At 49.5% G+C, this 26,243-nt stretch overlaps 2 protein-coding genes and 1 non-coding gene across 11 annotated transcripts in view; 2 read left to right on the top strand and 1 right to left on the bottom strand.

Annotated features, from left to right (window-relative positions):
• The window catches only part of ANKS3 (ankyrin repeat and sterile alpha motif domain containing 3), a 33,272-nt gene extending 27,715 nt beyond the window's left edge, over window positions 1-5,557 (bottom strand). For 5 of the 8 annotated variants that reach the window (XR_010751170.1, XR_010751171.1, XM_066382720.1 and 2 more), the window contains exons 1-3: window positions 5,454-5,556; window positions 2,290-2,497; window positions 33-231 (exon numbers count right to left, since the gene is read on the bottom strand). Coding sequence is in view for 6 of the 8 variants with exons in the window: in XM_066382720.1 (XP_066238817.1) it covers window positions 33-231; window positions 2,290-2,497; window positions 5,454-5,505 (459 nt within the window). In the remaining 2 variants the exon portion in view is untranslated. Of the gene's footprint in view, window positions 1-32; window positions 232-2,289; window positions 2,498-5,453 lie in introns of those variants that run through there. The other 3 variants (XM_066382719.1, XM_066382723.1, XM_066382721.1) reach the window with 3 other exon arrangements.
• Window positions 5,558-5,786: 229 nt separating this feature from the next.
• Window positions 5,787-22,448, top strand: DNAAF8 (dynein axonemal assembly factor 8). Of its 2 annotated transcripts, none has more exons than XM_066382684.1 (9): window positions 5,787-5,968; window positions 7,453-7,631; window positions 9,749-9,877; window positions 11,231-11,713; window positions 14,676-14,793; window positions 17,401-17,542; window positions 19,973-20,101; window positions 20,578-20,667; window positions 21,502-22,448. In XM_066382684.1, the coding sequence occupies exons 2-9, from the start codon at window positions 7,503-7,505 to the stop codon at window positions 21,782-21,784; spliced, it is 1,503 nt and encodes a 500-aa protein (XP_066238781.1). In that variant the 5' UTR covers window positions 5,787-5,968; window positions 7,453-7,502; the 3' UTR covers window positions 21,785-22,448. The 2 variants fall into 2 exon arrangements, with proteins under 2 accessions (XP_066238781.1, XP_066238782.1); XM_066382685.1 differs by lacking the exon at window positions 5,787-5,968 and adding an exon at window positions 5,982-6,152.
• Window positions 22,449-23,068: 620 nt separating this feature from the next.
• On the top strand, window positions 23,069-23,259 carry LOC136404525 (U2 spliceosomal RNA). Its single transcript, XR_010751291.1, has one exon. It is a non-coding gene; the product is annotated as a U2 spliceosomal RNA (small nuclear RNA).
• The last annotated feature ends 2,984 nt before the right edge of the window (window positions 23,260-26,243 follow it).

The following is a 26,243-nucleotide window of genomic DNA, read 5'->3' as shown; positions in this document are numbered from 1 at the left end:
GGTTTCTGGGCCTGAGTCCCCTCGTAGCTCACCTGGAGAAGAAAGTAGGCGATGCTCTCGTTGCCACAGCTGGAAGCCAGCATCAGTGGAGTCTGCCCTTCTGGGGTCGGCACATTCACACTCACCCCCGCCTCGAGCAGCAGGTGCACGATGGTATCGTGTCCAATGTAGGAGGCATACATCAGCGGGGTCCAGCCACCACCATTCTTCTTATTCAAATCTAACTCTCTCCTAAACAAACGCAAGATATGCTAGATACACCCAGCCATCTCACATGTGGGGTTTACCAGAGCCAGAGTCGAGGCCAGGGAGCCTGCTAAACAGCCTACAGTGTACAGACAGCCCCACAGTAATAAAGAATAACCTGGCCCAGACTGGCAGTTGTGCTGAGGTCCAGAAATCCTGATCCGGAGCCTCGACTACCTTCCACCAATGGGCCACAGTCTGCTAGTCCAGTGGGGAGAGGGAGGGACTCAGACAATGGAGCCCCACTGCGACTCCTCTGTCACCTTACCCTACAGAAACAGTCTTAGAAAATCCATGATCGAAATGCTGAGGTCGCCGGTTCAAAACCCTGGGCTTGCCTGGTCAAGGCACATATGGGAGTTGATGCTTCCAGCTCCTCCCCCCTTCTCTCTCTCTGTCTCTCTCTCCTCTCTCTCCTAAAAATGAATTTAAAAATATAAAAAAATTAAAAAAAAAAAAAAAAAAAAGAAAATCCATGATCTATCTTTCTCACTGATTTCCATTAAAATCCTAGAAAAGCATTTCCCACATGAAAAAAAAAGTGGGCTTTACAACCTAAAGTTTGGGGTTGGGTTATGGAGAGAATATCCACTTCCAAGAACACCCTGTGGAGTTCATGCAATACAGCCTTTCCTCTTCCACAGTCCTCGCCTCCAAGGGGCAGGCAACTGCCACCCAGTCCACACAGTCTGTGCCTCTCACAGGTTTGTATGCAATGAGCCATACCATTCACCAGCATCTTCTATTGACTCTGCGATGCCCACACAGCCATTCTGAAAGGCCCTGATTTCAAGAATGCAGTAACAGCCACTGGCTGGGAGGGCCACAGGGGGAGGGCCACAGGAAGATCAATTCATCCTCACCACATGACCTTCACTGACAGAGCAGTCAGTTCCCCACGGAGAGAGGGGCCTGACCCAGGGCAGAACCTGAAGCTCCCACACCTCCACCAGCCCAGTCCCCCATTCTGATGCCTCCAACTCCTTGGGTTCTCAGTCCAACTCACTGCAAGCAAGCCTTGGGCTCGACTAGCATTCCAGTCCCAATCAGAGCACACACTTCCCTCTTTTCCTCTGGGGAGCCAGTTCTGGATTGTACGTGTTACCAGCACACCCAAAGTCTTAAAAGCCCAAGACTGCCCAAGGAGCAGAGTGTGAACAGGGGTCTGTTGCCCCTGTGCAGATATGCTGCCAGCGTTCCCAGCTACACGCCCCCGGGCCGCCCAGTGCAGCTGAAGAACGGGCTATCCCTCACCACAGCGCACCTGCCCTCGATGGCCAGCGTTTTATAAGCGATGGCTATGACTTGGGCACTGGAAATCTGGGGCTTCAACGAGGCTTGATTTTGGCATCCCAGAAACTGAAAAAGGCACAGTAGGTATGGACACAGAACTGTTTCTCTGAGTTATCGATGAGAAATGGAAACATGAGCACAAAGTGTGGCAGTCATAAGGGAACGGCGGTGAGGAGACAGCTTCTTTTTCAAGAATTACAGTAGGTACACATGGCACTACAAACAAGACACAGCCAAGGGCTACTGCTGTTGCACTGGGACTTAATTACATGTGACATTAGTAAAAATGGTATGTGAGCAGTTAGTTCAGGTGGCAATCCTCCAGAGGGGCAGATAAACCTTCCTGCCTCCTCCTCCTCTATGGCAGAAGCTGGAGAGAGAGGGCACAAGGGATTAAAATGAACCCCTTGGGAAAAGGTCAGAGGGCATCACTTTCTATCTTTATTTTTGTTTGAACATTTCTGCAATTAGTGAAAACCATAAAATTACTTTGTTTAAAGCAAGCAGAAATGTTTCTAACTAAGGCTATGAAAAAGTTTAAACTAGCTTTTTCTTCCTAGGAACAAACACTTGGTAGAGTCCAACAGAAATCATTAGTGACAACTGCACTAGAGAGGCAGGGTTACCTCGGCCGCACGTGTTAAATGTCTACGAGGCCTGGCTAGCTTACTGGTATCTCTATGTGGGAGCTGAAGCCACTAAGAAGGTCCTCAAAATCTAAGGAGAAGGAACGTTTCCCAGACGTCTTACCGCTGCACACATTCCTTCACCACTTCATACTGGCCGATGGAAGCAGCCGTGTGGAGATCCAGGGGGACGGCCAGCTCCTCCCAGCTGACCTGTGAGCCCAGCCCGTGCCACATGGACAAGCTGCAGGTCAGGAGTTCGGGCTCACTGGCTTCATCGCTGAGCTCCGACATCACTGTGAAGGGAGGTCCGGGCGTTAGGTCTTTCTTTCCTGGTAGTTTCAGGGAATGAAACAGGATGGTCACACTCCTATCTTAGCAGACTGCTACCCAGTGCAGTCAACTCCTTTCTGGGATTCAATTAAACAACTTTCTTTCATTAAATAGTGTATGATTTTGTGAGCTTGTCACCAGACAGAAAAAGAAGAGCATATATGGTGAATCATAAACTGCAGTGTATATTTCCCTTCACTATTCCTCAGGCCACATGTTCTAGGAAGAGTATTTTCCAGAAACTCAAGAACTCTGACAAGCTCTTGGATGATCATTACAGAAATGACGGCGGGATCAGTGGACCAAATCAGCTCTTGGGTGTGGTGGGAAAGAACCCTGTACTTAGAGTCAGATGAAAATTTAGCTCTGCTATTTAGCATCTCCTATTCCCAGTTCCTCTCTGTCTAATGGATACATAATATCTCAAAGGGCTGCTGTTAAAGACACATGGAAGAATTTGTAAACAAACTATAGCACATTCATAGGATGGAATTTACTCAACAATTGGCAGAAAGAACAACATGTGATTCACACAATATACTACACAGCACATGAACCAACCTCAAACACAATGGGCTTTTTTTTTTTAATACAGGGACAGAGATAGAGTCAGCGAGAGGGATAGATAGGGACAGACAGACAGTAAAGAGAGATGAGAAACATCAACCATCAGTTTTTCGTTTTGACATCTTAGTTGTTCATTGATTGCTTTCTCATATGTGCCTTGACCGTGGGGCTACAAGTAACCCCTTGCTCGAGCCAGTGACCTTGGGTCTAAGCTGGTGAGCTTTTGCTCAAACCAGATGAGCCTGCGCTCAAGCTGGTGACTTCGGGGTCTTGAACCTGGGCCCTCCACATCCCAGCCTGACGCTCTATCTACTGCGCCACCACCTGGTCAGGCCACAATGAGCTTTTAAAAGCCAGACTCGGAGGTTACTTACTGTATGATTCCATTTATTTGACTTTCTAGAAAAGACAAAACCAAAGGGTTTGAGGAAAAGTTGGTAGCACTGGGGGGGGGGGGGGGGGGCACACAGACAGCAAGAGGAAATTTGAGGGTGCCAGACCTGTTATGAATCTTTTTTTTTTCCTGTTCTGAATCTTAATTGGCAGATATGTGACTCTATGTAGTTATCAAAACTCACAGACCTGAACATCAAATGAGTGAATTTTACTGTATGTAAATTATTTTTAACAAATAAATTTTTAAAATTTATTCATTTGAGAGAGGCGGGAGGGAGTAGGGGGGAGAAGGAAAGGGGGGAGGGAGAGCGAGAGAGCAAGAGCAAGAGAGAGAAGGGCAGGGGGAGGAGTAGGAAGCATCAACTCCCTTATGTACCTTGACCAGACAAGCCCTGGGTTTCGAACTGGTGACCTCAATGTTCCAGGTCAATGCTTTATCCACTGCGCCACCACAGGTCAGGCCACAAATTAACTTTGAAAAAACTTGAGAGCCCCTACCACAGAAACTAGGATGTGCTTGGTGTGCAGCAAATGCTAAGTGACCAGGAATCCACCTATGCATCCCTTGAAGTTGGAGAGATGGGGAAACACCAGGAAGAAGAGTGTGATTATGAGAGTCCTTTCTTCTGGGAATCCTACCCAAATCAAGGTCAAGTCATTACCTTCCCAGTAGAACTGTCAGGTCCAGGAGTTACATTTGTCTCTTATTCTACTCTAGGTAGGAAAGAACAAGGAAGCAAGCGCAGGAGAGGGATAGAGAAAACAAGGGCACATCCAGTTCAGATGGCCTAAAGGTACCACAGTGGTTCAGAGTCCACTAGGACCTCATCTCTACTAAAGAATGTTTCCAAGCCCCAGGTGACAGCCAAGATGGCCAAACAACAAACAAGCCACTGATTTGGAGGACAAAAAATTTGTAGGCCCTTTGCAAGAGTATATGTACATGTGATGGGGCCTACAGGCAACAAGTCAGAGCAAAGCATTGCCTCCTGGAACCACTGCCTTTCACACTGGGAGGGCCTGGGTTCAAGTACCTCTCTCCACACTTGAGAACCCTCAACCAGAAAAGTCCTGACCCTGGCTTAGAAGCCAAACTAAGCTGAGTGTCAGTTCTGAGGTCCTTTCAATATCCACTCAAGTCTCCTGTGGGTGTGTCTCTTCTACCCCAAATGCCTCCTCTAAGGTGGGGCCCATGTTATCACTTCTACTGGATGCTCACAGGTCTGACACTTGTGAACAGTGTTGAGGGGCAATCAGAGCTAGACTCCTGCTCAAGGGGCTTACCAAGAGATAATCTAGATGCGAAGGGACCATAACGTTATTATTACTTCCTTTTCACCCTGCCACAAGCCGGACACTTCACAAGGGCGGGGTATTCGCTATGCATTACATGATTACACTTGAAAACTTGTAAAAAATATCTTTCGCATGTCGCTTCCAGAACTTATCTCCAAGAAGCAGTACTAGGGACAGGACCATTTTAGACGCTGCCTTCTGGTTCAGTCCATTTTGTAATTTACTAAGAATCCATTACTTAAAAATAAGCAAAATGCTAACTTAAGAAAAAGATGACGCTGGTGGTCGACCGTCACGCCCACAGGAAAGAGATCTGTAAAAGCCCGGAGGCACTCCCTCCTTCCCTGGCTCGTGGGCCTTTCGTGGCGCCGGGGTATTCCAACTTCTTTCTCAGGCCCTGGGTAGAGTCCCCAGGGAAGAGCCCAGCACCTACAGCTTTGACGTCCCTTGGCGCCTCCTCCCAATAACCCTACACAGAACGTGGCTTTATCGTCCCCACTCCACAGCTGCAGACGCAAAAGCTCCGAGTCATAAACTCACACGGCGAGCAAGCGACAGAGCTGGGGCTCCCCGCTCTGCGCTGCGCAGGTGGGAAGCAGGTGCCGGCACCAGGCGGGGCCGGGCCGCGGCGGACCCAACCTGCGCTGGGCTCCCGACCCCGGGCCGCCTTTGGCCAGCTGCCGCAATCAACCCCACCTTCGTTCGCTGACGCGCTGTTTCGGAGGGACCCGCTCTCTGCCAAGGGCATTCGAAACACGTCCGCGCGGGCCGCCGCAGCGCCTGAACCCCACAGCCCTGCTCCCGCCCCGGAAGTGGTTGCGGAGGCGCGGAGCACGCCGGGATGCTCGGAATCCTGGGGACAGTTCCGGAACCGGACCTTCCCGTCAGCTCTCCCGGCTCTTTGTATGACGTCCGCTACAGCCAATGAGGAGGGTGGGTTCTCCTGTCCCCGCCCCTCCACTGACCACAGGAACCAATCCTATTGCAAGGAAGGCAATACGCGCCAAACCCCGTAAGAGGCGCGCGGGGTGAGGAGGGGGGAAGCGGTTGGCAGTGCAGTAGAGACTGCTGAGAGGCGATTCCGAAGGCGGTGAAAGGCTCAGCAGTTGTGTCGCGGCCCAAGTAGGCGAACACGACCGTAGAGACGCGCTGGAGACTTTCTATAGCCGTGTCAGGACCGCGCAGGGTGGAGGCCAAGGCGGAGGCCTGAGGTTAGGGGCCGCAGCTACAGAGATAAATGTCAGGAGTTGAATGAGACGCGGAGGAGACAGGGGTTGGAGGTGTGTGGGAGGACAGACGCTGGGTTCTCCAGTTTCCGAGCTTTAGCATTTAAAACCCTGACCCCGAAGGCCGTTGGCGTCTGGTTGTCATAACAACCACCCGCCCGGTAGCAAGGTGGGCAGGGGCGGGGCTTTGGGCGGGGCTAACGGGCTGCGGTCCTGAAACCGACATGGATTAAGAGTCGGGGATTTGAGCTGCGGGTTTGCGGAGCTTTTGGCTAATCCGCTGGATGAACCGTCAGCTTGGCATTCAGGACCCTTCATGATATGGTCCGTTTTTATCGCAAAGTCCCTCAACTGACACTTTCCACCCCAAACTTGGGCAATAAGCACTCCTCTGCGACAGTGTGCATTTTCCTCCCACAGCCCGCAGTGCCTTTCCCTGCATTTCCTTGTACCTGAAGAACTAGTCAGAGTGTGTCTGGTAGCCCCCTTCCCTACATGATTCTGTTGTCCTCTGATATGCCCTGCAGCCAGAGAGCACCCCATGATGTATATATCACGTGCTTTTTATATCCTGGCAGTTCCCAGTTCTAGGTGCACCCAGCTCCTGTCCCGGCTCCTGTAAGCACAGAAACCAGAAGCCCCCCACTCACGCCTCCTGCTGCTACACTGGTTGGTGGGAGCTCTCTGACGCAGAGTGATAGCTAGCTAAGGCTGGAGCAGAAGTGTTCTCTTCCCATTTTATAGGCACAACTGCCTCTCAGGCAGCAGGGATTCCAGGTACTGGCTATGAAGTACCATCATCCCACATTTCTAAACCCCGCGTGACCCTTGAGGAGCCGGACCTTTTCCTTTTAGGCTGGAATACAAAAGGGGGGTCCAGTGCCTGGGGGTAAGGGGTTAATTAGAATTGTGACTCCTAGGGACTCCAAAATGTCTCTAGTCTATTCCTCTGTAAGGGAGCAGTAAAAGGTAGTGGGGATAAAAATCCTCTGTAATTTTAATACAAATTCCATTTTTGCCATTTACTGACAGTATTACTTCTCTGAGCCTATAAAATGTATCTATGTCATGTTAGATACATAATTTACATATACCTATATATCATATACATGTGTCATTCTAAATGTAATATGCATGTGTACATATAGCATAATATATCAATACATATATCTCTATATTATATCATTATATAGGTCATATACATATATCTGCAGGCTCCATACTGCACTGCATGCACGCACACACACACACAAACACATACATATACATGCACACACATTGCAAGGCACACTGCCTGGTACACAATAACAGGAATCTGCAGAACCAAGAAGGGAAATGAGGTGGGAGATCTGTGAGTCAGTGTTCATCACCCACAAAGTGGTAGATGCCTTGAAAAGGCAGCTCCTCTCCTCACCTGCTCTTGACCCTTGGTCCCCGGATCCTGTCATCTCACCCTGCATCCTCTACAGGGTTCCTTGGATGATGGCACACTGAGAAGCTTCCCCTGAGCCCAGGCCCCATGGCATCCCAAGACAAAGATGTGGGGCCCTCCCTGCCCTCTCCCTGGACCTCCCAGATGGGGCCCTGGGAGGCCATTCTCGAGGCTGTCAGGGATCAGCTTCCATCTCTGGACTCGGATTCCTCTTTGGTAAGCCCACTGCTTCTTACTATGTAGTCCTAGGCCCTAACTGCTCTTTCTTTCCCATGACAAACAGGATGCTGACACATGGACAGCTATGGAGCTTATCAACTCTGTGTTCATCATCTCTGTTGTTGTTTTCTGAATACATTTATTGGTGCTGAGCATCTTCCCGATCTGTACCAGTGACCCCAAACCACAACTGGAGAATTCCTCTGAGGGTTTATCACAATGCACTGAAATGGCAGCCACGCTCAGTGGTGGTTCTGGCCAAGTCTTGGCCCAACAAAGAATCAAGAACAGCACCTCAGCAGAGAAGGAAGAGCAGGGGCTTCAGCATCAAGCAGACCTGGGTCCCATCCCCACTCAGTTGCTAATTTACCATATAACCTGTGAGCAGTTGCCACAACTGGGTCAGCCTCAGGTTCCTTGCTACAAAATACAGATAGTTATCACTGGTACAAATTTGGGATTCTGTATGTAAAGTGCGTGGCCTAGAGTAGGTGCTCAATAAGTAGAGTTAACAAAATCATCCATATCCTAGCCTTTTTCTCATCCTGGCAAACACTCCAGTTTGCTTTATGGAGGTGATGACAAACAGAGAAGTATATCCTATAAGAGTTAAGGACTGAGGCTCCACATTGTAAGTTGTAAGGATTAAATAATCTACATTAGAGCACAGTGCTTTGCACATGATGAGTGTATAATGCAAAGTATTTTATTATTGATCACATGCATTCATTCAGCAAACATTTAAAGAGCCTACTCAACCTCTTCAAGGACCAGGAGCCCTTTGTTGTTTGTTTATTTATTTATTTATTTTTATTTATTCATTTTAGAGAGGAGGGAGGGGGAGAGAGAGAGAGAGAAGGGGGGGAGGAGCTGGAAGCATCAACTCCCATATATGCCTTGACCAGGCAAGTGCAGGGTTTTGAACCGGCAACCTCAGTGTTCCCAGGTCGACGCTTTATCCACTGTGCCACCACAGGTCAGGTTCCAGGAGCCCTTTGTAACATTACATACTGTGGAAGCAGGGCTCACTGCTTCACCATGATGGTAATTGTGTTTCTAGTTTCTACTGACAAAGAGACTGATGGTGACAAAAGTGACTCCAAATTTAGGCTTTAGTGAGCTGTACCATCTCCATATAGTAGAAATTAGGCATGTGCACCCATGGAAGATGTGACAGAGAACCTTCAAACAGAGCAAAGTGGGCAGTGCACCCAGTAGGAGCTCCTCAGCAGTGTATATCAAACACACAGGTTGGAGCTGGGTGTTTAGAGAAAGGGCAAAGATGTAGAGGTAAGTCAGGTTTAGGTCCTGTGTGTGGTACCTGCAGAGATGAACATGACACAGCTTGGACCTCAGGGATATTCTAGTGCATAGCAAGGCTAGTAGAGAGTAGATAATGCAACCCCAGTGCCTTTTCATGTCTTCAGTCTCATTTGCTTTCATCTTCAGAATACCCCTGTGAGATGGGTGGGTGACTATAAGTGCCCCCCATACCCTGACTTAGAGGTAACAAACCAAGACTATATGTCATTAAATGATAGCTCAAGTCATGGGGAAGGCTGGACTCTACTCTTTCAGCTCCCACTTCGATGCCCAATTCATTCAGCTCCAGGCATTCACTGAGCACCTGTTGTGTGCAACATCTTAAGGATGGCAGGTAGAGCCTGACCTGTGGTGGCGCAGTGGATAAAGCGTCGACCTGGAATGCTGAGGTCGCCAGTTCGAAACCCTGGGCTTGCCTGGTCAGGGTACATATGGGAGTTGATGCTTCCTGCTCCTCCCCCTGTTCTCTCTCTCTCTCTCTCTCTCTCTCCCCCCTCTCTCTCTCTAATAAAAATGAATAAATAAAATCTAAAAAAATAAAGGATGGCAGGTAGAGCAGAGCTAGAAGTCCTGGATCTCACCTCCACAAGGTGGTGCTGCTGAGCCCACTTTTCTAAATCAGCAGCTGGAACCAGCGTAAGGCCAGGCCATTTGGTAAAGGACTGATTGTCCCTACTGTTCCCCAGCTGCTGGGCAGGTCAGGGTGGGGCCGGGCGAGGGTAGGTGGGGACGAAGATCTGCTGGCTCTGCCCACTACCCTGTCACCCCAAAGCTCTCTTTCCTGTCTACAGTCAGACTGCGGAGAAGAGCTGTTCATCTTCCAGCGGAATCAAACCACCCTGATTCCAGACTTGTCAGAAGAACTGGCTGAAGACCCTGACGGGGCATGTGTCACTCAGGCTGACAGGTCTCCTCCTGAGGTCTGTGGGATACAGGCTCCAGGGACCCCCAAAGCTGGGGACCCAGCTGGCAGACTGGGGTGTGCGAGCGGGTGTTCATGGCTGTCAGGGGACTCTAACAGCAGTGTGGGTCAAAGAGGTTAAACCCCTGAAACCGCATCTCTGCACACTCAGGTACGACTGATAGAGTTCTAATACCAAAGATCTACCCACCTCGTGCGCAGCACGCTTCCAGGAACCCAGCACACTCAGGACCAGGGTGGGACTTATTTTATGTCTGATTTTGCCCCTGCTATTCATCTTAGCCCCCAGCTACACTCAGTTCTCAGTACGAGCACTGACACAGGGCCATCGTACAGAGCCAGGGCATGTCCTCTCCCTATCAATGTGACAGATGCCATCTACTCACTTAGCTATGCCTAGAAGAATCTGTGAAAGAACCCTAAACAGGAGACATTCCCAGGGCTGCCAAGACTCCTGGTTAGTCCAAGTGAAGTGATGTCCATGTGACTATTTTGTTTTCTTCATTCCTACAATTATCGCAACAATTCTTCTAGACAGTTTTTTTTTTTTAAATGAAATGGAAAAGTCTGTACCAACGTGAGGGTGGAGCCGTGGGCTTGCTCTGGAGTCAGGGGGCCTGGATTTTATCTTGTCCACCCCTTAACAGCTGAGTGGCCTACTCACAGTGGCCAAAGGTGGAAGCCACTCACATGCCCATCAACAAACAAAATGGATTAGCAAAATGCACTCTAGCTATACAATGGAATAGTATTCAGACCACAGAAAGGAATGGAGTACCAACACATGCTGTTATAACATGATGAACCTTGGAAACGCTGAGCTAAGTGAAAGGGCACAAAAGGACAGGAGTGCATGGTTCTACTTCTATGACATATCTAGCTTAGGCAAATTCATAGAGCCAGAAAGTAGGTTAGAGTTTACCAGGGGCTGGGTGAGGGGAGGTACAGTGTCTATTTGGGGGGGGGGATGAAAGAGCTTAAAGGGAAATAAATGGACAGCTGGTGATGGTTGCCCAGCATTATGAACATGGTTAATTACACTGAACTTTACATATAATAGCGGTTGCCTGACCCGTGGTGGCTCAGTGGATAAAGCGTCCACCTGGAATGCTGAGGTTGCCAGTTCAAAACCCCAGGCTTGCCTGGTCAAGGGACATACAGGAAGCAACTACTATGAGCTGATGCTTCCCACTTCACCCCACTTTCTCTGTTTCTCTTTCTCTCTAAAAATTAAAAAAAAAGATTAAGTAGTTAAAATGACAAAGTTTGCTATATACATATTTTACCACAAATAACTTCACTAAAGTATGTTTGTGAGGCTGCTAACTGAGGACACCTGTTTTATCAATAGCCACCTGTGGAGCCTGTGGAGTTCTCAGCAGAGCCCTGGGGTGAACGGAACGCAAGGTCAAAAAAAGGAAGGGATCCTGGCCAGCCCCTGGAGAGAAGTGGTGAGAGCAGCTCTCTTCTCAGGGTGCTCGAGGAGACCCCCACGTGGCAGGAAGGTGACTTTCGGGGCATATCCTTCAACACAAAAGGATCCTCAAGTCCACCCTGGGGGCCGCAGGAAGAAGCCACCCTCTGTCTCCCAGAAGGAGACCAGAGGACCAACCGAGATGCCGCCTCCTTGGTTCAGGAGGGCTCAGACTCTGCAAACCGGAGAGCCATCCGAAGAGAGAGAAGGAAGATGATTGAGAGAGACCTACTTCATAAAGTTACCTGCAGTGACCACAGTCAAGTGAAAGAGGTGCCCTGTGAAGCTGCAGGGGCAGGCCCAAGGCCAGGAATGCCACCACAGGGGCCCCAGGAAGGCCTGCCAGTGCTCTCCCTCCAGGTAGGTGTCCCCCACGCCCGGTGTATCCTCAGAGTATGCCCTGTGGCGGTCCCCAGATGCTCCTTCACAGATACCTGTCTTAATCTGGGGGTGCTGCTCTAACAAAACCCCAAGATCGGCCCTGGCCGGTTGGCTCAGCGGTAGAGCGTCGGCCTGGCATGCGGGGGACCCGGGTTCGATCCCCGGCCAGGGCACATAGGAGAAGCGCCCATTTGCTTCTCCACCCCCCCCTCCTTCCTCTCTGTCTCCCTCTTCCCCTCCCGCAGCCAAGGCTCCATTGGAGCAAAGATGGCCCGGGCGCTGGGGATGGCTCCTTGGCCTCTGCCCCAGGCGCTAGAGTGGCTCTGGTCGCGGCAGAGCGACGCCCGGAGGGGCAGAGCATTGCCCCCTGGTGGGCAGAGCATCGCCCCTGGTGGGCGTGCCGGGTGGATCCCGGTCGGGCGCATGCGGGAGTCTGTCTGACTGTCTCCCCGTTTCCAGCTTCAGAAAAATACAAAAATAAATAAATAAATAAATAAATAAAAAACACCCAAGATCAAGGCACTGGCACATTCCGCATCTGGTGAGGACCTGCCCTCTTCTTGCTTTGTCCTCACTTGGTGGCAGGAGGTGGGGGCTTTGTGGGGCCTCTTTTATGAGAACACTAGTTCCATTCGTGAGGTTCCCCCTCATGACCTAATCACCTCCCAAAGGCACCACCTCCCGACCCTATCACTTGGAGGGTTAGGACTCCAACATGAATTTGCGAGGGGCACCAACACTCACCAGCGGTGACCTTAGGCCATGGTCCCCTGTTCACTGGCAGGCTGGCTGTCATACTTGTCTCAGGGGTTAGGCCATCCTGGGAGACAGACCATCCTCAGAAAGAGTTAACAAGAACAAGGAAAAGACTCCAGCCTTCTTTAAAAAAAAAGAGAGACTGCTAATCCCAAGTATGATTATAGAGACACACAACTGCATATAAGATCGAGAACAGACTCTACCAAAGTATAATTCTCAACACATTAAAGCCCCATTTTCACACAAACAGTGAGCACCTGTTAACGCTGGATTTCACTCATGAGTGAGGGAACCAGCAGGATGGCGGAACCGGTTCAAAGAGATTATGAGACACTAGACTTTCGTAAAACACTGGGGAAAAAGAAACTCATGCGGAGATAAAATTGCTACAATAAGTGTAAAGTCGGTCAACGTCCTACGGGGCAACAGAACTGATCCCTGTGGGGATATCTGCTTAACCAGACAGAAAAGAAAACCACTGCACCTTCTCAGTTTTACAAAGTTGTAAACAGGTGAGCCCTGATCGCTTGTGCAAGCCAACCTCCCCCTAGAAAGCTGAGCTTCTTAGAAAAGCTCCAGCATGACACTAACATTGAAAGGTCAGACAGTTCTCTTTTTTGCCTTCTTTACAAATTTTGAATAATTTTCTTAACAGCATAGAGAACACTGGCACCAAGGTGTTCCTGGAGGTAACTCACACCAGCTCTGTTCTTACCAGTTCCATTCTTTCTGTTCCCCACTAAACTACCTTTATCTTCACTCAGCTACAGGACTGCAAGGAGCTGCAAGTTCACACAGAAGAAACGATTCCTGACTAATTTCTCTCCTCTGATCACTCCTACTCTGTCCCCACAGCATTCATTTTCAAGTTCTCCAGTTTTCAGCACCTGCCTAGGACAATCTGTTTCTTAAAAAAAAACTAAACTTTAAACCTCCCAACGTTTTAAATCTGTAAGAACCGAAAAAGTTTTAAGAAAACACCGAGTTTCCTCCAGGTCAAAATATGCCTTCGTGGCCCTGGCCGGTTGGCTCAACGGTAGAGCGTCGGCCTGGCGTGCGGGGGACCCGGGTTCGATTCCCGGCCAGGGCACATAGGAGAAGCGCCCATTTGCTTCTCCAACCCCCCTCCTTCCTCTCTGTCTCTCTCTTCCCCTCCCGCAGCCAAGGCTCCATTGGAGCAAAAGATGGCCCAGGCGCTGGGGATGGCTCCTTGGCCTCTGCCTCAGGCGCTAGAGTGGCTCTGGTCGTGGCAGAGCGAGGCCCTGGAGGGGCAGAGCATCGCCCCCTGGTGGGCATGCCAGGTGGATCCTGGTAGGGCGCATGCGGGAGTCTGTCTGACTGTCTCTCCCCGTTTCCAGCTTCAGAAAAATACAAAAAAAAAAAAAAAAAAATGCCTTCGTCCCAGAAACAGAAGTATTGCCCAAAAAGGCATAGGATGCCTGACCTTCGGTGGCGCAGTGGATAAAGCGTCGACCTGGAAATGCTGAGGTTGCCAGTTCAAAACCCTGAGCTTGCCTGGTCAAGGCACATATGGGAGTTGATGCTTCCAGCTCCTCCCCCCCTTCTCTCTCTCTGTCTCTCCATCTCCTCTCTAAAATGAATAAAAAAAAAAAAAAATTAAAAAAAAAAAAGGCATAGGAAAGAGGTGCAGACCCTCTAGCTCAGTGGTGGTCAACCTGGTCCCTACTGCCCACTAGTGGGCGCTCCAGCTTTCACGGTGGGCGGTAGCGGAGCAACCAAACTATTGCATAAATAAAAAGATAGATTTAACTATAGTAAGTTGTTTTATAAAGATTTATTTTGCCAAACTTAGCGAAAATCCGACATAAAGTACTTGGTAAGTAATTATTATTATATGCTTTAACTTGCTGTAACTGCTTTATAAATTTTATAAAGTCAAGTTACTTCCCTACTTTATAAATCACCATTACTATGGAACCGGTTAGAAAATTTTACTACTAACAGAGATACAAAAGTGGGCAGTAGGTATAAAAAGGTTGACTACCCCTGCTCTAGGTAATTCATTCTACAACCCGTACAAAGTGATGAGCGAGCCCACCTGCAAACGTGGGCACGTCTCCAAACCCTGATTCCTACCCTATGACACCCAGGACAGGCTCCCAGGCTCCGTTGCCTCCGGCACCCTGTGGCAGCCTTGCAATCACCACTTTAATCATTTCAGCAACTCGAAGACTGGGATTTGGATCACATCCTTCAGAGTCTGTCTGGACGAGAGGACAGCCCGGGAGAGTGCGCACCTGGAGCGGTGTGGTGGCCAGCTGATCGCCTCCAGAGCCAAGGTCTGACAAACACCAGGGCCCAAGTGCATCCCACAAGCAGCTCCTTCCAGGGCCTCTCAATAAAACAGGTCCGTGGGCTGGGCAGTCGGCCCCGCAGTTCACCATGTCCTCTCTGCTGCTCAGCCTTCACCACCCGGAACATTAAAGCGCCTGTCCTTGAAAGGCTGCATTCGTGCACTCATTCACTCACTATAGGTGTGACTGCCAGCAATATGCCAGGCATGAACCAGGCCATGGCTATATAAGGGAGTCCTTCAGGGGTAGTCCCTGCCCTTGACCCTCAACTTTTCCCCTCCTCACCTCCTCACGCCTCCTCCTTTCCTTCCAAGAGGAAAGGAATCCTGCCTTTTGCGCTTTTTCAGCCAGCTCCTCAGCCGAATCCTGCTTCTGCCTGTCAGTGCACATGTGGCCTTGCTCTGGGCAATTTTATAAATAAAACAAAAGCTCCCCATGCCCTGCAGGCCTGGCCCACAAAGGGGAATGGGGCAGGCCTTGAGGCGGAGGAGCCAGGACATTTGGTTAGGCCTCTAGTTCCAGAGAGAAGGCTCCTCTGGGGCTGACAGTCCCTGTGCTGTTTTCAACAGGGTGTTGTTTCTATATAATTTAACTCCTGATAGCAAGATATGAAGAAACCCACCCTCTTTTTTTTAAGATATTATTTACTCATTTTATTTTTTTTAAATTTAATATTTTATTTATTGATTTTTAGAGAGAGGGGAGAGAGAGAGAGAGAGAGAGAAGGGGGAGGAGCAGGAAGCATCAACTCCCATATGTGCCTTGACCAGACAAGCCCAGGGTTTCGAACCAGCGACCTCAGTGTTTTAGCTTGATGCTTTATCCACTGCGCCACCGGAGGTCAGGCGAAACCCACCCTCTTTTACGGTGGTGTGAGGTTGGCAGCTGTAATTGGTACCCCCTTTTGGAGGTCAGCGTGGCAGAATCTTTTCTATTTCAAAAGCATATAAGCCTTTACCTGACCAGGCAGTGGTGCAGTGGTGCAGTGGATAGAGCGTCAGATTGGGATGCGGAGGACCCAGGTTCAAAACCCTGAGGTCACCAGCTTGAGCTGCGGGCTCATCCAGCATGAGTGTGGGCTCACCAGGTTGTGTGCGAGGTCACAGGCTTGAGCCCAAGGTTGCTGGCTTGAGCAAGAGGTCACTAGTTCTGCTATTGCCCCACCCCCCCGTCAGGGTACATGAGAAAGCAATCAATGAACAGCTATGGTAGGTGCCACAACGAAGAATTGATGCTTCTCATCTCTCTCCCTTCTTGTCTGTCTGTCCCTCTCTCTGACTGTCTCACTGTCTCTGTCAAAAAAATAAATAACCTGACCGGGCAGTGGCGCAGTGGATAGAGCGTCGGACTGGGATGTGGAGGACCCAGGTTCGAGACCCCGAGGTCACCAGCTTGAGCGCGGGCTCATCTGGTTTGAGCGAAGCTCACCAGCTTGGACCCAAGGTCACTGGCTTGAGCAAGGGGTTACTCAGTCTGCTGTAGCCCCACGGTGAAGGCACATATGAGAAAGCAATCAATGAACAACCAAAGTGCCACAACGAAAAGCCAATGATTGATGCTTCTCATGTCTCTCTGTTCCTGTCTGTCTGTCCCTGTCTATCCCTCTCTCTGAATCTCGCTCTGTCTCTGTAAAAAAAAAAAAAAAGCCTGACCTGTGGTGGTGCAGTGGATACAGCGTCGATCTGGAAATGCTGAGGTCGCCGGTTCAAAACCCTGGGCTTGCCTGCTTCAAGGCACATATGGGAGTTGATGCTTCCTGTTTCTCCCCCTTCTCTCTCTCTCTCTCCTCTCTAAAAATGAATAAATAAATTTTTTAAAAAATGTGTTTAAAAAAATAAAATAAAATAAAGCATATAAGCCTTTAATCAAGCTATTCTAACACATACTTCCCAAAGTGAGTAAAGATGTATATTCAAGGATGTGCATACCTCTTGCAGTGTTGTTTACAATTGTGAAAAATTGAAAGCAACCCATATTTAGTATCAGTATTCAATAGGAGTCTAGCTAAATCAGTTGAACCACAGAATACTCTGCAGCTCAATTGGGGGGAATGTGTATACACTAACATGGAAAGATATATTCAGTGAAAAAAAAATCTACAGAGGATGATCCTGTTGCTATTTTCAAAATGAATTAAAAGAACTATTAATTATGGTTCCTTCTGATAAGTGGGGCTAGGGAGTGAGGAAGTGGGATAAAGTGTTCATAAAGAAGTCACCCCGCCTGACCTGTGGTGGCACAGTGGATAAAGTGTTGACCTGGAACGCTGAGGTCACCAGTTCAAAACCCTGGGTTTGCCTGGTCAAGGCACATATGGGAGTTGATGATTCCTGATCCTTCCCCCTTCTCTCTCTCCTCTCTCTCTAAAAATGAATAAATAAAAAAATTAAAAAAAAAATTCACCCCTTTGAGGGGCTCAAATACAGTCCATGCTCCTAAAGATAGCTCTCTCCATAGCAAAGGGCTGAGGCAGGGCCTCCCTAGCCCCTCACTTCTCCATGTACAAGCCAGAAGTTCACCTATATAAGGGGTCAGGATACTGTAAGTCAGTGACCAAGTCCCCATAGGCAGCCTCCCTTGCTCTCCTATCAGATCACGCCAAGCCCAGCGCCCAGGACAGGCTCATGGAACGCCTTACCCTCCTGAGCGCCACGCAGTCCAGAGCCTCTTCCTCTGCCTGGAAGGTGCCTGCTGACATGTCCCAGGACCCTGAGCAGCTGGAAGCCAGAAGCAGGTAGGACTTCTTGTCAGCCATGGCCCTGTCCTCTCTAAGCTGACCCCCAGCCTTGCAGTCTGTTATGGGTGGGACACTTGATGTGTACTTCTCATTTCATCTCAAGAATCTGCTCAGGTAGGTGCAACTACTCTCCATTTATAGATATAGGGAAACTGAGACTAAGAAGGGTTGACTTACCCAGGCCAGATGGGGCAGAGCTGGGACTTAAGTCCTAAAGAACTGGCTCTTTCTCCCACCCTTTGGGAACTCCATCATGCACATGGCCTCCCAGGGGCATAGAGCCCTAGTCTTCCAGCCACTGTTAATTGGTTCAGCCCTAGGCATCTGACCAGGCAGGCCAATCAGAGCCTTGCCCTGGGAATTTCTACCCTTGGATCTCTAGGTAGAGGTTGGGGAGTGGAGAAGGGCCAACTGTGGTGAGAAACACTGAGGCTGGGGCAGAGGGGTGAGTGGAGAGCAGAGGTAGGGACAGGGTTCAGCTGTATCCCTGTTCTCCCCACATTTTTTTTTTTTTTTGTATTTTTCCAAAGTTGGAAACGGGGAGGCAGTCAGACAGACTCCCGCATGCGCCTGACTGGGATCCACCCGGCATGCCCACCAGTGGGTGATGCTCTGCCCATCTGGGGTGTCGCTCTGTTGCAACCAGAGCCATTCTAGTGCCTGAGGCAGAGGCCACAGAGCCATCCTCAGTACCCGGGCCAACTTTGGTCCAATGGAGCCTTGGCTGCGGGAGGGGAAGAGAGAGACAGAGAGGAAGGAGAGGGGGAAGGATGGAGAAGCAGATGGGTGCTTCTCCTGTGTGCCCTGGCCGGGAATCGAACCCGGGACTCCCGCACGCCAGGCTGACGCTCTACCACTGAGCAAACCAGCCAGGGCCTCTCCCCACATTTTTGCTGTTGCACTCTTAAGGATTCTGAAAAGAGCCAATGATTCCCTTTTAACTGATTGATTGATTTTAGCAAGAGAGGAAGGAAGAGAGAGACAGGAACATGTATCTGTTCCTGTATGTGCCCTGGCTGGGGACACAACCAGCAACCTCTGTGCTTTGGGCTGATGCTCTGAGTCTAACCAACTGAGCTATCTGGCCAGGGCCAATGATTACCTTTACACCTTGATTTAGTTGGAGTGGCTTTTGTCCCTGGCAACCCAAAATGTTCAACTGAAATGTCTAGACTTGCACTGTTCAATTGTAGCCACTGGCCATATGCAGTGTCTGAACCCTTGAAATAAGGCCAGTGCAACTGAGGAACAGAATTTTTAATTTTATTGTATTAATTTAAGTTAGTCTAAATGTAAATTGTGACAAGTGGTAACCATGATGGAAATCGCAGATATAGAACTTTTAAGATTTTATTTATTGGCCCTGGCCAGTTGGTTCAGTGGATAGAGTGTTGGCCTGGTGTATGGATGTCCTGGGTTCAATTCCCAGTTGGGACACAAAGGAGAAATGACCATCTGTTTGTCCCTGCTCCCTCTCCCCCTTCTCTCACTCTTCCCCTCCTACAGCCAGTGACTCGATTGGTTCAAGCCTGGTGACCCTGGGCACTGAGGATAGCTTAGTTGGTCCAAGTGCATCAGCCTCAGGTGCTAAAAATAGTTCAGTACTCGAGAATCAGCGCCAGATGAGGTTGCTGGGTGGATCCCAGTCAGGGTGCACGTGGGAGTCTGCCTCACTATCTCCCCTCCTCTCACGTAAAAAATAAATTATATATAGAGAGGGGGGGAGGACAAGGGGGGCAGAGAAGTGGGCAGCATCAACTCCTAGTTGCTTCATAGTTGTTTCTCATATGTGCCTTGACTGAACAAGCCCAGGGTTTTTAAATATTTTTATTATTTTTTGTTTTTTTACAGGGACAGAGAGAGAGTCAGATAGAGGGATAGATAGGGACAGACAGACAGGAACACAGATGAGAAGCATCAATCATCAGTTTTTTTTGTTGCAACACCTTAGTTGTTCATTGATTGCTTTCTCATATGTGCCATGACCGCGGGCCTTCAGCAGACCAAGTAACCCCTCGCCAGTGACCTTGGGTCCATGCTAGTGAGCTTTTTGCTCAAGCCAGATGAGCCCGTGCTCAAGCTGGCAAACCCGGGGTCTCGAACCTGGGTCCTTCCACATCCCAGTCCGACGCTCTATCCACTGCGCCACCACCTGGTCAGGCAAGCCCAGGGTTTTGACAGTGACCTCAAAGCACTCCAGGTTAACAATCTCCTGTATTAAATGCTCTATAGAACATTTTCATCATCATGGGAAGTTATATTGGATGGCGCTAGCCTAAATCTTAAGGGTTGTTCTGAAGAGTAAAAGAGCAAATTTGTTACTAGGCCCACCTCAGCGCCCTGCACACGGTTGACATGCAGTGGCAGCCATGAGCCCAGCACACATCACACGTAATCACTCAGCATCTCCTGTACTTCTCATCTCAGATGTGATTTGACAGACCTAGGCTTCCAGGCAGGGCTGAGTCAGCAGTGGCTAAGGAGCCCAGCAGAGCCTCCCACCACCTTCATCGACCTGAGGCCCACGGAGCCATCAGACCAGCCGTCATTGGAAAGGTACAGGGAGCAAGGATAGCCTAGCAGCCAACCCACTGCTTTGCAGATGCCACATTGGCTTAGAGAGGAACAGGAACTACAACAGACAGGAAGACTTGGGCATGGGCAAGTCCTGGGAGCACCACTCAGATGAATAGCACTCTTAGCCAGGAGCCGCGCCTGGACAGTAGTCCCACTTGGTCCCATCAGCAGGCTTTCCCAGCAGAGAGGGAGGAAGCAGAGGCAGATGGCAATCTTTTTGGGGTGGAGGTCTAAGCAGTCTAGGGGGGGTACACTGCCCTGGGGTGCTTCCCTCCCCCACCTAGCAGGAAGCCCCAGGGCCCTTTGGTTAGGGCTGGCTGGGCTTTGGCTGGCCTGCCCATCTTTCTGCCTTGGGTCACCAGGGAGGCTCAGGCACTCCAAGTCCCTGGTGGGAGCCCAGCCTGGCTGGGGTGGACTGGGGCACGGCCAGTGAACCATCATTTCCTCTACCCCAGCTCCGGCTCCAGCTCCAGCTCCTCTGACAGTGAGGAGGCAGAAGAGGAGACTGCTGCTCTGAGAGACCAGGAGGGCCCAGCCTGTTTACGGTAACCATGGGCTCTGCTCCCTGGGGCTGCTCCCTATCTGCCGTCCACATGAGTCCCTGGCCTGGCACATCTAACATTTGTGCTTTCGGCTCTATGTGTTGCACCCAAACAGCCAGTACCTGATGGTGAGAGGGGGTCTGGGAGGCGAGGAGGGTCTTCTTGGGAGCCCACCGGGGGCCCAGCACTGTCTCAGACTGCCTGCTGTGTCGGGACATCACCGAGGACACCTTAGCCTGCTCTTGAGAAGGGATTAGTACATTTCTTTCTGAAAAATAGCTCCCCACATTGATTTTGCTCTCAATTGGTGGTATCAGTGGAAGTGAAGAGAGCGTAGGGATGGAAGAAAATGAGGGCTGTCTGCCAGAAAGGAAAGGTTTGGGTGAGTTATGCTGTGAAACATCAAATTCAGAGAAGGCTCAAGTCTCCTTTGTGGGGAGGCCACACTGTGGTCACGAGCGAGTCACAATGATATGTTGTGGCAGTGACCATCATTTTTGGAAAAGCTTGCAGATCCAACACTTTGAGAATGCCAGTCTAATGCAATTTTACTCCTACTGTAGCCCATGATGAGGCATTATAGGAAAAAAGAGGGAAGAAAAACTTGGGTTGAGAAAGATGACACAGGTTTCATTCATCCCAGAAGTGCTTTAATGTGCTGACAAGCACTGTGACTCGGCAAGGGTGGGAGACTGCAATCATTCCTTATTTAACCTCTCTCCAGAACCGGGAAAGCGTCTGGAAGTACTTTGGCTTTTGTGTGTGTCCTGTTTCAGTGGCAAAGCATGCCTCCAGGTGGCATTGGCTGAGGTTACACATTGGTCTTATGTGTTGCAGGAACTGTACTGGAAAAAGTCAGCTTCTGCAGCAGCTCAGGGCTTTTCGGAAGGTTATGGCTCAGCGCCAGCTGCCTGCCAGCAAGAGTGCTAGCGGCTGGGAGGCACAGGCCCCTGATGACACAGCTGGATCCGGAACTGGAAGGAAGCAACACGTAACACTTCGGGCCGAGAGACAGAGTTCCACAGTCAGGCCTTCAGGAGGAAGTCATGGGGCCCAGGGGAATCCTCTTGGGCCAGAGACAGCCAGGGAGGTCCTGGCGTCTCCTCTGGGCCAACTGTAGATGATTCTGGGACTGGATCTCAGGGGACTGGCAGGATGGTTTGATTGTCAACACGCCCAGACCCTGATGGTCCCTACATGCTCCCGTGTTTCCATTAGCAGTTGCCTTTGCAGCGCAGGGCCTCTCAGACTGTAGATCCCTCATCTAGCCCTGTTAGAATTTGGTCAGAACATTTTCGTGCGTTTAGAGCAAAAATATCCCAGCACATATATACATACAGCATGGTGACAACTTAAGTGATCCCAATCCTCTGAAAGGGCCTGGAAGGAAAAAACCATGAAGACAATGGTTTTGTTTTGCTCTTGGGACTGTGAGCCTATTCATTATCCACTTCTGCATTTACCCCCTTTAATGTGCATGTTATTTCCATCATACAAGATCTTTTTATTTTTTTAAACAAGGTCTTTTTAAAACACATAAAATTTAAAACATATTTAGAGAATTTCAGGGTGTAAAGGGTCTTGAAAGAGAATTTAGCCTGATTTTCTGAGTCCCTGTATACTTGCTATTTTGTATACTTAACACACCACACACACATACAAAATGAACTTTAGATTGAAATTTCTCTATTTTCTTTAACCAAGACACAAAAGCACCTATATGTTCTAAAGTCCTTCCAAACTAAAGGTGAGCTGACTTTTAAATATACAGAATACTAAATGTTTTTTGTGTTGGGTCTTTTTTTACTTGTTTTGTTTTTTGTGACAGAGACAGAGAGGGACAGATAGACAGGAAAGGAGAGAGATGAGGCATCAACTCATAGTTGCAGCACCTTAGTTCAGATTGCTTTCTCACATGTGCCTTGGCCAGGGGGCTACAGCAGAGCAAGTGACCCCTCCCTTGCTCAAGCCAGTGACCTTGGGCTCAAGCTGGTGAGCCTTGCTCAAACCAGATGAGCCTGCACTCAAGCTGACAACCTCAGGGTGTTTTTTTTGTTGTTGTTGTTGTTTGTTTTTTGTTTTTTAAAGGTCTCTTCTTTTTTTTAAGATTTTATTTATTCTTTATAGAGAGGGAAGAGATAGAGAGAGAGAGAGAAGGGGGGAGGAGCAGGAAGCATCAACTCCCATATGTGCCTTGACCAGGCAAGCCCAGGGTTTTGAACTGGCAACCTCAGCGTTTCCAGGTCGACGCTTTATCCACTGCGCCACCACAGGTCAGGCCAACCTCGGGGTTTTGAACCTGGCACATTAGTGTCTCAGATCAATGCTCTATTCACTGTGCCACCACCAGACAGGCTGATGGCCAGTTTTTATTGTGAGGGTACCAGACAAAAGACACTGGATTATCGCTTCTCAGCCTTTTGGCTAAGATCAAGTGTAGTATCTGTTCTTATCAGTTTAATATCTGATACGTCCTCTATCCGAGGACAATATATTAAATGGATTTTTGGAGCTGGGAGATGGAATAGGAGCTTGCTCTGTCCACTCCACGCATTGACCGGGTATTGCAGTACTTCCGGGAATGGTGCACCCCCCTTGGGGGAAATAAAAAAAGAAAATACAGAAAAAAAAAAAAGACACTGGATTGCCCATGACTGATTTCTGGAGACTGCCACTTCCCTGAGTGAGAGGCATCTTTAAGGGCAGATGCCAGATTTTTGGACTGCCCCAGGCCCCCCCCCCCACACACACACACAGCCTTATGGCGGGACCTGAAGAAAGCAGGCCCATATATGCCTCAGTTTCTTCTAACAACTCTGGGCAAGTTACAACACCAGACAGCAACGTCAAGACCTTAGAATGAACGATCACTGGTTATGGGCATGCTGCTGGGACTACCAGGTGTGCAGCTTACTCCAGAGCCCCCACTCCTTAAGTAGCAGGTTAAAGCGCGTTACTTAGCCCGTAATAACAGCCCAGGTTTCGAAGGCCTGACTCAGTCAACTACACATGATTCCCTCTCCTCGTCCTCTTTGGCAAACTCGCTCTGCAGTTCCCCGATCTGGGGCACGCCGGGGACCCCACTACCAACAGAAGCCAGGTGTGGCCCACGTTCGAGTCCCACCTCTGCTCTAGTGGCTGCGGTTGCGCTAAAGTCACCTCCCCTTCCGGAGCTCCAACTCAAGAAAGATACCCAACGCCCGGCTGAGAGGAGCAGAAGTGCGGAGCAAAAAGTAGGCGCACAATCGGCCCTGGCCGGTTGGCTCAGCGGTAGAGCGTCGGCCTGGCGTGCGAGGGACCCGGGTTCGATTCCCAGCACCAGGGCACATAGGAGAAGCGCCCATTTGCTTCTCCACCCCCCCCCCCTTCCTCTCTGTCTCTCTCTTCCCCTCCCGCAGCCAAGGCTCCATTGGAGCAAAGATGGCCAGGGCGCTGGGGATGGCTCCTTGGCCTCTGCCCCAGGCGCTAGAGTGGCTCTGGTCGCGGCAGAGCGACGCCCCGGAGGGGCAGAGCATCGCCCCCTGGTGGGCAGAGCGTTGCCCCTGGTGGGCGTGCCGAGTGGATCCCGGGAACTGGGGAGCAAGACCGGACTACATTTCCCAGAGTGCCTAGCGCCACACGGGGATGACACAATACCCGGGGTTCTCAGCCAGCGTTCAGCGCTGCCTTGAGGGCCTCTTGGGAGGTTCATCTGAGCGCATGGGGGGAAACAGCTTTCAGCTTCAGCACCGTGGCGTCTGGTTGGCTAGTTCCTCACTTGCTCTGAGCCTCAGTTTTCCCAACTGTGATGCGAACACATAACTCATTCAAAACCATTCATACATTGTTTTTTTTTTTTAATTTTTTTTAAAGCTGTATATTGAGTCCTCCTATATTGCCAGCTCTGCTGGGTGCTGGGGTTACTGCAATGGTGAGCAGGTGCTTGCTTTTATGGAACTTACATTCTATTAAGAGAGGCATATAGCCTGACTAGGCGGTGGCGCAGTGGATAGAGCGTCGGACTGGGATGCGGAAGGACCCAGGTTCGAGACGCTCATCTGGCTTGAGCAAAAAGCTCACTAGCATGGACCCAAGGTCACTGGCTCGAGCGGGGGGTTACTCAGTCTGCTGAAGGCCCGCGGTCATGGCACATATGAGAAAGCAATCAATGAACAACTAAGGTGTCACAACGAGAAACTGATGATTGATGCTTCTCATCTCTCTCCGTTCCTGTCTGTCTGTCCCTATCTATCCTTCTATCTGACTCTCTCTCTGTCCCTGTAAAAAAATTCAAAAAAAAAAAAAAAAAAAAGCCCACCAGCTTGAGCCTGACCCTATGCTTGAGCCTGACCCTATGGTGGCGCAGTGGATAAAGTGTTGACCTGGAACACTGAGGTCACTGGTTTGAAAACCTGGGCTTGCCTGGTCAAGGCACATATGGGAGTTGAGTTGATGCTTCCTTGTTCCTCCCCCTTCTTTCTCTCTCTCTCCAAATGAATAAACTAAAAAAAGAATAACTCATGAACTCATTAGTAAAATGGGGATAATAACATCTGTGATAGATGCCACTGTAATTTTTTTATTTCTTTGTTTTTGTGTATGTGACAGAGAGAGGGACAGATAGGGGAGGGACAGATAGGGACAGACAGGAAGAGAGAGAGATGAGAATCATCAATTCTTCTTTGCAGCACCTTAGTTGTTCATTGATTGCTTTCTCATATGTGCCTTGACCAGTGGGATACAGGAGACAGAATGACCCCTTGCTCAAGCCAGCGACTTTGGGTTCAAGCTGGTGAGCTGTGCTCAAACCAGATTAGCCCGCGCTCAAGCCAGTGATCTCGGGGTTTTGAACTTGGGTCCTCTGATGATCTTGGGGTTTTGAACCTGGGTTCTCTGCGTCCCAGTTCGACGCTCTATTGGCTGCGCCACCACCCAGTTAAGCAGACTCATACTTTTTTTTTTACACACATTTTTTTGTCATTTTTCCTGTTAATACAGTACAGTGTACAGTACAGTATATTTATGTCCTTTTCCTTTTTCTGTGGTTTAGTTGTGTTTTTGTGTTTAGATTACGATTTTACAACTCTGTTAGGATAGGTAAGTGACTTAGGCTAGGGTGTGTTTCTAGTTACGCCGAAAATCGAGTTACGTCACTGTCGTAAGAACAGAACTGTGTCATAACCCGAGGTCTTTCTGTAGTGAGGTTGAGAAACCCTGGTCCAGTAAGATTTATTCCTAGAAATATGTTTGCTGAGCCAAAGGGCGTGTGCATTAAAAATGTAAACATCACTCTGTTGCCTAGGGCTAATATTAACTTTGGGAATGTGCTCAGTCCCTATGTAGCAATACTACAACTCTGAGATGTTGGTGTGGATGCTGTGGGGCACCTCAACCTGGAGTCAGCTTCTTTGTGAATTTTATGGGGAATAGCTATGGGGCAGGCTTTGAAGGATTCATTTACTTGGTAGCTAGGTCTTGAGCACCTGTCACGTGCAGTATGAAGCTGACATATCTCTGCTCTCACAGATCTCCCAGTCCAATGGAGGAAATTGACCAGAAAACAAACCATGTGATACATGCAGAGTGGAAAGCAAGTATGT

This window comes from Saccopteryx leptura, chromosome 4 (genome assembly GCF_036850995.1).
Source record: "Saccopteryx leptura isolate mSacLep1 chromosome 4, mSacLep1_pri_phased_curated, whole genome shotgun sequence".
Taxonomy (NCBI): domain Eukaryota; kingdom Metazoa; phylum Chordata; class Mammalia; order Chiroptera; family Emballonuridae; genus Saccopteryx; species Saccopteryx leptura.
The sequence above is the reverse complement of the archived record's forward strand: the minus strand, read 5'-3'. Positions and strand labels throughout refer to the sequence as shown.